Source organism: Triticum aestivum, chromosome 4A (genome assembly GCF_018294505.1).
Source record: "Triticum aestivum cultivar Chinese Spring chromosome 4A, IWGSC CS RefSeq v2.1, whole genome shotgun sequence".
In the NCBI taxonomy this organism is placed as follows: Eukaryota; Viridiplantae; Streptophyta; class Magnoliopsida; order Poales; family Poaceae; genus Triticum; species Triticum aestivum.
Genome location: NC_057803.1, coordinates 670,118,326 through 670,128,979, shown reverse-complemented (window position 1 = coordinate 670,128,979; position 10,654 = coordinate 670,118,326). Strand labels below are relative to the sequence as shown.

Sequence of the window (10,654 nt, the reverse complement as noted above, 5' to 3'; positions counted from 1 at the left end):
ATTTCCTTTTGTTCCTTTATTAATAAACCTTCCTTCATTTGTCACCCCATCTTTTAAAACCCATCAAAAGATTTTAAACAAGTGAGGTGACATGATCCTGGCGTGCATCGCGGAACAGGGGAGGAATAGAGGATCAAAGAATGTAGTAGTAGTGTTATTTCGGTCTTGTGCATGCTCTGCCACAGAGCGACAGCCGCATGTTAAATGACAGTCACAAACAAGAAAATGTAAGTCGTGTGATGGTATGGCCAACCCGAGTTGTACAAATGCAGGTTATTATTAATTCAAGATTACTGGCTGGATACACGGATACATGAGATTAGTGCTTCTGCACGCAGAGCAGCGCAGTACAGCACTCGCTGTCTGCAAGCCTCGCGTGATGTCACATAATTGTTGAACATTATACTACTAGTAATAGTAGTACTTCCTCCGTCCGAAAATACTTGTCACGAAAACGGGTAAAAATGAATGTATCTAAAACTAAAATACGACTAGATATATCCATTTTTTCGACAAGTATTTCCGGACAGAGGGAGTATCTTATTGCGCGCCACTAATGGATCTATTGTGGGCTAATTAGTGGAAGGAGGTGTTCTTGAGGTGGTCTGGCGCGTCGTCGAAGGAGTGCTTCCTGGCCATGGAGAGGATGGTCTTGTCGGCGACGATGAAGTAGGCCATCGCAGCGACGGTGGAGATGATGAGCGCCTGGCCTGTGGGGTTCAGGTGCGCCCTCGCCCACGGCAGCATCCTCACGCTGGCCAGCTGAAGTTACAGGTAACGCATCCATGAGACATGCTATGAACCGTGCAAGGATTTCGTCAAAGAACTGAATGGCTACTTACTGTAGGTACTGCGGCAGCGACGGTGGCGACGGCCGCGGCCTTGGCTCCCGCCACGGCGGCCTCTGCAGTTCCACAGACATGTTTCAGCAGACAGTACCAGTACCACACAAAGCTGCAATGCAATGTACTACTAGAACAGAAGGGCAAGGGCATTGCCGGCATGGTAAACCAGCGCGACATCATATCGTTCCTTTTTGTTACCTCTGGAGCAGCGCCGGGCGGCGGCGAGCTTCTGATCGAGGTAGGCACGGGTCACCGTCGACATCTCGGCAGAGACCCGAGGGAAGTGAACTGGCAGTAGCAGTGAAGTATCTGCAGCAGTGTAACTGTGTCTGTGTGACGGTGTGAGTGAGATGAGATGGATAGGAAATGTGCTCTGGCCGGATTTATATAGGTTGCAGGGCAAGAAGACGATTTGATACGGTGGGGAGGGAATCGAGACCGTGGTTCAAGCGAGCTAGCCATTACCGGCGGGCGGGCAGAGCACAGGATAACACTCACGTGCACTGCACTCCACTGCAACTGGAAAAGAGGAGGCAACTCTGCGTAGGATAACACTACTAGGAGCATGTGCCGAGTGCAGTGTGCCCTCCGTTTTGGCGCTCCCAGTTTTGCGCCAACCCGGCCGCGTCGATCCGGCAAACTCCGCGAGCGGTTCGCTACTTTCGCCGGCGTCCTTCCCTGCCTTGCCTGCCGGGAAACTACTAGTGGAAAAGCGGTGACGCAGCTTTTCAGAAATGGCTTCTTTCCGGCACGTGAGCAAAGGCTACGTATATATGCATGCATTGGTACATACTCTCTGAGTCTAAAAATACCTTCATCCATTTCTGCGACAAGTATTTTCGGACACAGGGAATACATAATTTCATGAAAAAAAACACATGTACATACACACGTAGACGTAGCGTCCATTTCCAACTAATCCTCGCATAAAAAGGAAAGAAAGAAAGATGGGCAGCTGAACTGAATAGAACAGTAAGCGGGGTGCACGGTCGAAGCCGCGACGATCAGTAAACCTATACACACGGACTATTATGGATGTTTTACTTAATCTTTTCAACTAACTAACCTCTCTTCCTTGATTTTCAGCAGGGTGGGGCCTGCCTCATCCCTAACTTACAATCCCAAGCCCCCACGTTAGCCAGTCCGTTGATCACGTGAAAAAAGCCCCTGTGAACCTAGCATTGCTCCGCGACGATCGCCCCATGTAACCTGTCTGGCGTGAGTCTGTACATCCGTCGCCCACGCAGCAGAATTTTCTACACCGCGGGCGGGTACTTTCTACATCATGGTCGTTGGCAGAGAGAGCTAATTTTAGAAGCGATCGCGGGTGTTGTCTGGACACCCGCAAAGACCCCCCGTTTTGTCTCCGGTTTGCAGAAGAAAGTACTCCCGGACCATTCTGCAGACCGATACATGCCCTCTGTTGGATGGCACAACACATTCGAACTACGCGGTCCAGATGGTTATGGGCAGTTTGAAAGTCAGCGTTGAAGATGCCTTAAGCAATGATGTAGCTTTTCAGAAATGGAAAATCTTTTAGAAAAAAACATCTTCATTTCCGGCGCTTGAGAAAGGATACGTATATACTTCCTCCGTCCCAAAATTCTTGTCTTAGATTTGTCTAAATACGGATGTATCAAGTCACGTTTTAGTATTAGATACATCCGTATCTAGACAAATCTAAGACAAGAATTTTGGGACGGAGGGAGTACTTCCACGGAAAAAACACATGTATGACACACATAGACGCACGCGTCTGTTTTCAACTACAGTCTTGCTAAGTTTCAGTCGATCAGGACTCAACGAAGTCTCAATCAATGCTATATCCGTGAGATCTTTCGTTGAGATGGGCAACTAATCCTCGCATAATTAAAGAAAAAAAGAGAGAGAGAGATGGGCAACTGAACTGAACAGAACGTAAACGGGGTGCAACTGAACTGAACTGAACAGAACGTAAACTAAGTTTCGCAGCAGAACTTTCTACACCGCGCGCGGGTACTTTCTACATCGTCGTCATTGCGAGAGAGAGAGAGAGAGAGAGAGAGAGAGAGAGAGCTGTGATTTCCAGAGTCTTTTCGCCCAGCCACACGTTGCATAATACTCCTGCACACTGACAAGTCATGCGAGAAGGAGTACTTGCATGTGCTGCTTAGTTAAGATGGCGCGAAATTTCAGTCTGAAAATATGAGCGACAAGCAGGTGGCGGTCTTTGGTCCGATCCGATCCGATCGAGAGGGCGATAGACTGAACGATCTTGAGATCAATCTGACAGACGGACGGAGATCGATGGCTGGAAGAGACGACTTGCTTGCGGCCACAGCCACACACCTACACGCTGACAAGTACTCCAGTTCCCACCCATGGAAAATATACATACAATACACCGGAGGAGACTTGACTGTACACTGGATTGGTCTCTACATACATGGAAAATATACATACAATACATACGCCGCTAAGTTGCTAACTCGTACTACAAAGATCATCCAACCCCAAACTCATCGATCACGCACGCCGTCGCCCACAATGGATTGGTCTCTACATACAGGAACGGGTTTCCTGCCGCCTTAGCCCACCCCAAACCAAGGATTTGGATCCCAAGTGCACATTTTTTCTCGCGGGCCACCGAAATTCTCGGTTACCGCGAAATCCGGCAAAAATTCGGACGAAATTTGAATTTGAATTTTGAATTCAATTTTTTTTATTCTTGTATAGATCATCTCTGGACTCAACAATTATTTTCACATCATCTTCCTTTTTATCATAAAAATTGTGTAAAAAAACAAGCTGCAATGGGGTTCCTAATATATCTAACCTAAGTGCCAGAGTTTATATTCAAAAAATTCGAAAAAAATCAAAAGAATTCGCTCGGGGTGGCGAGAAACGCGGTAACCGGGCGGTATCCGAATATTCCGCCCGGTACCCAAAACCATGCCCCAAACACACACTCGCATGATTTTTACTAGCTCCGTGTCGGTTTTGCAATTTGTTTGTAAGTAGTACTTTCTAGCAGGGTTTTTCAGTATCCAGATAAATGTAATTTAGATTTTATTTTTCCCAACTTTGATGTCATATTGAAAGGTTGTTAGTATTACAGTATGACAGCTCACTGCAGCTGAAACTGCGCACTATCTAAAGCACGTACGACAAGAATGATGTATACTACTCCCTCCGTCCGAAAATACTTGTCATCAAAACCGGATAAAATGAGATGTATCTAGACCTATTTTAGTTTTAGATACATTCTTTTTTGTCAAGTATAATTGAGCATTAGGATATCAGGATTGCTAAATTTCAGTCGACTGAGATCTAGCCACACCCTTAGCAAATACTAGTACATAGAGATAATCTAACTCTGCAGCACGTACTCTCCATCTTCTTCAACAAAATAGCTTGAAAAACAAGAGAAAATGATCGCTTTGTCAGCCAGCTCTTCGGATTTCTGAAATTACAATACACCCCGCACCCGCAGCCGAGTCCCCCACCTCTCAATTCCGACCTGCCTCCTGCCTGAGCAAATCCCCGCCTCCCGGCACGCCATGGCCGCCGCCGAGATGCCTGACGCAGATGGAAATGCCCGTCCCCCGTTCCGCACCACCATCGGCGCGACACCTTTTGGCCCTCGTCCGCCGGCGGCGAGTTCTCGCGGTCGGCGGCCCTGGTTCCTCAAGCCGGCGCCGCCACCACGTGGGATTCGAGCGCCCAACACTGCCCGCGCCCGCCGTCCTCCTCCGCGGGCGTGTTCGGCCCCCGCGCCGCGCTATGTTCGGGGCTACCAGACCCTGTAAGGTACGGGGAACCCTAGCCGTACGACGCAATCTGTTGCCTGTCTCGTGTATGTGGTGCCGGCGGTGAAATTGGGAGTAGAAGAAGACTTTATGAATCTTTGTGCCCTACTCCCTGAGCGATATATCTCCTTCTGTTCGAAATTGGCTGATGCTCTTTCCTGGAGCAGATGGCAAGAAAACAACAGTATAGATAGATACATTATGTGCATACTGTATTGCTGGAACAAAATAAATAAATTGATTGAAACGCAATCTGCAGTGTAGAGTTTGATGATTTTTTTGGCACTTAATCGGTGGCAAGAACGATTTTTAGTTCACTACTCCCTCTGTCCCAAAATATAAGAACGTTTTTAATACTACACTAGTGTCAGAAATGTTCTTATATTATGGGATGGAGTACTTTACATGTGAAATCAGTGGCAAGAATGATTTTTTGCACACTTATTCGTTGGGATGAAGATGGAGGTTTGACGATGCCGGCATGTATGGAATCAGTTTCACGAAGTAGTGGCATGGAAGAAATAAGGCCGTGTTTGGTGGCAATAGGGATTGGAGTGTTATTCAGTTATAGGAGGTTTTTTTTTTTCAAAAATTCTCTACTTCAAGATGTAAAATGGAACAAAAACATGAAAAGCGGTGGTGCTCGAACAACAGAAAAAATGCATCCAGTATGAATCACTAAAAAACTGTGCGCCTTAATGTGTGCTTGAGCTGCATAGTTCAATTCTTATATGGTGAAAAAAGACTTGAAATCAGAGAATAACTTAGAGAGACATTCAGAATCCGTGTTTACTCTCAAAGACTGGAAATACATTTATTTTCTTCATCCAGTTCTTAGATTGTTGGGTCGAAATGCTTTTAGGAGTTGGATCAAACTCTGAACTAACTACCGATTCATTCCACATGATTAAAGTTTTAAGGGATCTCCACTAAACAGTGTTTGGATTGAAGGAATGGTGTTGACATATTTTGAAAGAAAGCAGTATTTGCTATCTACTAGTATACTGTATTAGGCAATTTTTTAGTATTGGGGGAACAAATTACCCACATCAGTTACTATAACATGCATCCATCCTTTATAGATTGATATGTACATGATACATGTCTTGGTTGTTGCCTACAGGTCAGAAGCTCTTAATACTTGTCGTCGCCACCCTAACCCTACAACATAGTACTACTGTTGCTTATGGGTCTGGGACCTCTGGGAGCATCAGCATGGCACTGCCTGGCTGCCCAGGCAATTGTGGCAATGTGAGCATTCCGTACCCATTCGGCACTAAAAAAGGCTGCTTCCGAGAATCCTTTAATGTCACATGCAATGAGACTGGAGCATATCTGGGCTCAAACGGACTTAGAGTACTGGACATCACTCTTAACTTGGGTGAGGTTCGTGTTCAGAACCCACAAATATCATCACAATGTAACTACAGCAATGGCAGTAATAGCACCAGTGATTTGGACGTCTTATATCTTGATCCTTTTCATACGGTTTCCAACACCAAGAACAAGTTGGCATCAATCGGCTGTGGTGTACTTGCAGTGCTTGTGGGACAAGCCGAGGGCAAGAACCAGCTTGAGTACTATACCGCTGACTCATGCATTTCATCTTGCTTTGACACAAGCAGCATCTATAATGGAACAGAGTGCTCTGGCATGGGTTGTTGCCAGGCCCCTGTTTCAGGAAACATCAGCGCGTTCCTCGCTGGATCCCAGCCACTACCACCTATATACAACTCTACCATCCAGTCTTTCAGTCCTTGCAGCTACTCATTCGTTGCTGTGAAGGACTGGTTCAAGTTTGATCATTCCTATGTTAACTCTACAAATTTCGCAAGTAAGCATACAGATGGGGTTCCTTTGGTACTCGATTGGGTTGTTGGTAATGAAAGTTGTTTGGAAGCCACAAAGATGGGATCACAGTCTGCCTGCCAAGCCATGAACAGCGAATGTGTTGATGTGCCCAATGGCTCCGGTTACCGCTGCAGCTGTTCTCAAGGTTATGAAGGCAATCCATACCTACAAGGAGGGTGCCAAGGTATGTATATGCATCTAGCAGAATCAACCTATACTATCTCCTTTCTGTCAGCTTATTGTTTATGGAATGCAATATTCTGTTGATCCATGTTGACATGCTCTTCACTTCCTTGAAATGACAGACATTAATGAGTGCAACCAATCCTTGAATCCCTGCAAAGGTAAATGCAGAAACACTGTGGGAAGCTACACCTGTTTTTGCTCATCAGGATTCAGGAGTGACGATCCAAAGAGCATACCCTGCGTTCGATCTGACCCAAAGAGAGCGCTGAAAATTGTGTTAGGTAATGGGATTGTTAACAGTCAAAATATTTTGCACACCGCTTGTGCACACACTACTTAATTGCACTTTTTAGGCCAGTTATATAAATCCAAGTTCAGTTTGGACACGGTCATATAGAAAAACAATGGCATGATTGCACTATATATGGCACTAAGTTTTAGCCAAATGTGAGCAACGTTGCTAGCTGAACTGATGGTAATTAACTGTCATGATTTCCAGGCATATCCATCAGTGTCGTCTTCCTCATGGTTTGCATCTTGGCTCTACGGGCCGAGTATCAGAAAAGGAGGATGAAGAAAGAGAAGGAAAGATTCTTTGATCAGAATGGTGGTCAGATATTATATCACCAAATTATGTCAAAACAAGTTGATACATTGAGAATATTCACGCAAGAAGATCTGAAGAAGGCTACAAATGATTTTGACAAGAGCAGAGAACTGGGCAGGGGTGGTCATGGCACTGTCTACAAGGGCATTCTCAAGGACAGCAGGGTAGTGGCTGTGAAGCGCTCGAAGATCATGAACGTGGCCGAAACTGACGAATTCGTACAGGAGATTATTATACTTTCACAGACCAACCACCGGAATGTGGTCAGGCTTCTAGGGTGCTGTCTAGAGGTGGAAGTTCCAATGCTGGTCTACGAGTTCATCCCTAATGGCACTCTCTTTGCGTTCATCCATCGTAACTACACAAGTCCACCTCCCTCTCTGGACACCCGTCTCAGGGTCGCTCAAGAATCAGCAGAAGCACTGGCGTATCTGCATCTGTCCATGAACCGGCCTATAGTACATGGGGATGTTAAGTCTATGAACATTCTCTTGGACGAGAACTACATGGCGAAAGTGACCGACTTTGGGGCGTCAAGGATGCTCCCCAAGGATGAGGTTCAGTTTATGACATTGGTGCAGGGCACCATGGGTTACCTCGACCCTGAGTACCTGCAGGAGCGGCAGCTAACAGAGAAGAGCGACGTTTACAGCTTTGGTGTTGTGTTGCTGGAGCTGATCACGGGCAAGACGGCCATCTACCACGATGGACCCAAGGAAGGCAAGAGCCTTGCATCGTCCTTCCTGCTCGCGATGAAGGATGGTAGCCTTGATGGCATACTGGACACAAGCATAGTGGGTGACAGCATGGAGATGCTTCTGGGAGAAGTTGCTGAGCTGGCAAGGATGTGCTTGAGCGCCAGGGGGGAAGAGAGACCTTCCATGACCGAGGTGGCTGACAAGCTGAAGGCTATGCGAAGCACCTGGAGGGAGAAACTGGTGCTCGAGCATGGCAAAACAGAATGTCTGGTTGTGTGCTCCTCACCTGCAGCTTCGGCTCTTCGCGATCCTCCATCATCGAGCACGTTTTCAACTGGGCCCCACATGTCTGGAATAGGTATAGAGACACCCAGGTGATGGTTTCAGTTATTATTACACCATGCGAGTAGTATTGCCAAGAGTGTGTGTGTATGTGTTAGAGGCCTGGAGCTTCAAGTGTATTTTCAGTATTTGTCCTGTATTTGTGGTACCAAGTATTATGTAGAAGTAGTAATTGGTTATTACTACATTTATGTCCTAGTTTTGGTTATGTTGGTTACGGAATATTTGACCTTCTTGTGTTGCTTGCTGCTTTTCATTCATGCCTTTTGGCAGTTGATTGTAATGATTTTGTAATAATTTGGAGAGTAAAATGTATCCACACTGATCAAATCAGTTTACTGAGCAGTATCAGATCTATTACAGCTAATGCTTCAGTGGACCTGCTGTATATACAGGCCATTAGTTAATCGTATTGATGTGACAAAGGTAAGATTCTTGTGTTGCCTGAATAGGAAGAAAAATAAAATCCTAATAAATGCAGCCTCAGTTCTTTTGTTTCTGTGAACTCTTATCTCTGTTAGATTATTGAAAGTAGGTCCTGCTGTGTTCATATTCTTTACTTAGATATTTGGTTCTCAAGTCAGGTGAACAAAAAGTAACTTTACTGTAACTCCGACAGGTATTGGTGGTTTCTCTTTTTCTGCTCATGAGGTTAACGCATAAGGAGAGCTGCATATTTTGATGTGTGCTGGCACCACAGTTTGAGATTAAAATTCACAGTGTGATATCTCTCCCTAATAATAAAGCACGGATTGGGTCTCCGGGTTCACCGTCGCGTATTTTTCAAAAGAGTCCTTCTATTGTTTGATAATCTATATCTATACGTACTAACGCATGGGCAAAATGTCCCCTCCCTACGGACCTGAGTTGGAGTCAAACTACACCAACCCCTTCAACAAATATCAATTTGAGAGGCGGAGGAGAAGCAGACAAGAAGGCTTGCCCCGGACCTCCGCTCGTGCTGCCAGGAGCTTCCGTGGGTCAAGTTGCTACCGTCCCAAGATCCCTTGTTGTGCCGCTGCTCCGTTCCACACTGCCGGATCGACACCGCCGATGCCCTGTGGTGCTGCGATCACCCCGTTCAATACGAAGAATCGATGATGCTGATAAGTCGTATGATCGATTTCCCCTTGATTTCCTCAACTAGAAAACAAGATCGAGATAACTCCGCTCCAGTCATCCAACCACGTCTCAAGCCACTGCCCAAGATTTTTCTGCTCCGCAGTGCAGCCGACCCCTGGGTCGTGGCCGTTGCCGGCGCGCTGGGTCGTAATTCCTATCTAACCCCGGATCTAGGCGGCCTTGCCGCAGGGCACGCCGACTGGGAGATGGGAGAACGATCTCCATCATTGGGTGTTCCGCGGCACATCCCAGCGGCTAGGGGACGGGAGCACACTCTCCTCCAGGGGATCCCAAACAGTGTCTTGGTTAGCGAGGGTCGCTGCTTCTTATCCGTGTTGCCGATCTGACTGCTCCGCAAGCCCCTACTTCAGCGAAGATGCAGAGGCAGATGAGGTCGACGCGGGAGGAAAAGTCGTCAGGGGAGGCGGCGCTGCAGGGAGAGGAAGTCGAAGGACATGGCTGGGCTGTGAGAGGTCGCGCCAAGGGAGATCAGGGGAGGATGAGCTAACAGGCAGGTCAGAGAACCGGAGGAGCGCTCGTGTTTGACCCTGATGCGGGATTGCACAGGCAACGGAGCTGAGGGTGTAGGGAGCGAGGTCGGTGTCCGTGGCAATGGGGCTGAATGAAAGATGAAATTATTGACTGCTCGTTCTCTACAATTTGGATGAGAGACTACACTATGATGCTACTACTTGCGGCTTGATTATTATATTTTCTGAAGTTGCGGTGTTGCGGCCGCTTGCTATCATACAAGGTGAAGGAGAGAAAGAGGGGGAGATTTTGCAAGGTAAAAATATCTTTGTTTTGGGTTGTGCTGTCGGTGCTTGTTTGGTGCTGCTACTAATGCTACGAGAGAGATACCGACTGCTGGCACTGATTATAAGCGTTTCATGGCTGATGTTTATTACTACTAGATTGAGTGTTTTGTAAGCATTGTGCGTGAGGTTTGCATGATCAATAGCATGTTCAATTGATTTCTGGTATTTATGAACTATATTGCTGGGACTGGGATGCTTTCTTTTTCATTTTATTTTGTTACGCTAGATTTTCCGTGACAGAAATATTATGAGAGGTGCAACGATTGCTAGAGTATGCCAATTTAGCCAGCGGAAGTTAGGATTGGATAAAAGGAATACTTAAAGGCACACACAATTTTTCACTTAGAGGTAACAAATGGATATATGCTTCTAAAATAACTTAGATGACATAACTCTC

The 10,654-nt window shown here is 46.4% G+C and overlaps 2 protein-coding genes across 3 annotated transcripts; one reads left to right on the top strand and one right to left on the bottom strand.

Moving 5' to 3' along the window:
- Positions 1–261: 261 nt before the first annotated feature.
- On the bottom strand, positions 262–1,185 carry LOC123083005 (early nodulin-93). Its single transcript, XM_044505170.1, has 3 exons — positions 1,044–1,185; positions 843–904; positions 262–762 (listed from the first exon to the last, which is right to left on the bottom strand). Exons 1-3 carry the CDS (start codon positions 1,105–1,107, stop codon positions 577–579), a joined length of 312 nt encoding a protein of 103 aa, XP_044361105.1. The 5' UTR covers positions 1,108–1,185; the 3' UTR covers positions 262–576.
- A 3,088-nt stretch (positions 1,186–4,273) lies between these two features.
- LOC123088013 (putative wall-associated receptor kinase-like 16) lies at positions 4,274–8,551 on the top strand. 2 transcript variants are annotated; one of them, XM_044510145.1, is made up of 4 exons: positions 4,274–4,634; positions 5,757–6,668; positions 6,790–6,951; positions 7,170–8,551. In XM_044510145.1, exons 2-4 carry the CDS (start codon positions 5,849–5,851, stop codon positions 8,351–8,353), a joined length of 2,166 nt encoding a protein of 721 aa, XP_044366080.1. In that variant the 5' UTR covers positions 4,274–4,634; positions 5,757–5,848; the 3' UTR covers positions 8,354–8,551. The 2 variants fall into 2 exon arrangements, with proteins under 2 accessions (XP_044366080.1, XP_044366079.1); XM_044510144.1 differs by lacking the exon at positions 4,274–4,634 and having other exon boundaries at positions 5,735–6,668.
- Positions 8,552–10,654: the final 2,103 nt, after the last annotated feature.

Bases quoted from the DNA above. Each gene is read 5' to 3' on its own strand.
- LOC123088013 (XM_044510144.1), top strand. From the start codon at position 5,735: ATGTCTTGGTTGTTGCCTACAGGTCAGAAGCTCTTAATACTTGTCGTC. The intron at 6,669-6,789 runs GTATGTATATGC...TTGAAATGACAG, and splicing joins CCTACAAGGAGGGTGCCAAG to ACATTAATGAGTGCAACCAA. The intron at 6,952-7,169 runs GTAATGGGATTG...CATGATTTCCAG, and splicing joins AGCGCTGAAAATTGTGTTAG to GCATATCCATCAGTGTCGTC.
- LOC123083005 (XM_044505170.1), bottom strand. From the start codon at position 1,107: ATGTCGACGGTGACCCGTGCCTACCTCGATCAGAAGCTCGCCGCCGCC. The intron at 905-1,043 runs GTAACAAAAAGG...GTGGAACTGCAG, and splicing joins CGCCCGGCGCTGCTCCAGAG to AGGCCGCCGTGGCGGGAGCC. The intron at 763-842 runs GTAAGTAGCCAT...CTGTAACTTCAG, and splicing joins TCGCTGCCGCAGTACCTACA to CTGGCCAGCGTGAGGATGCT.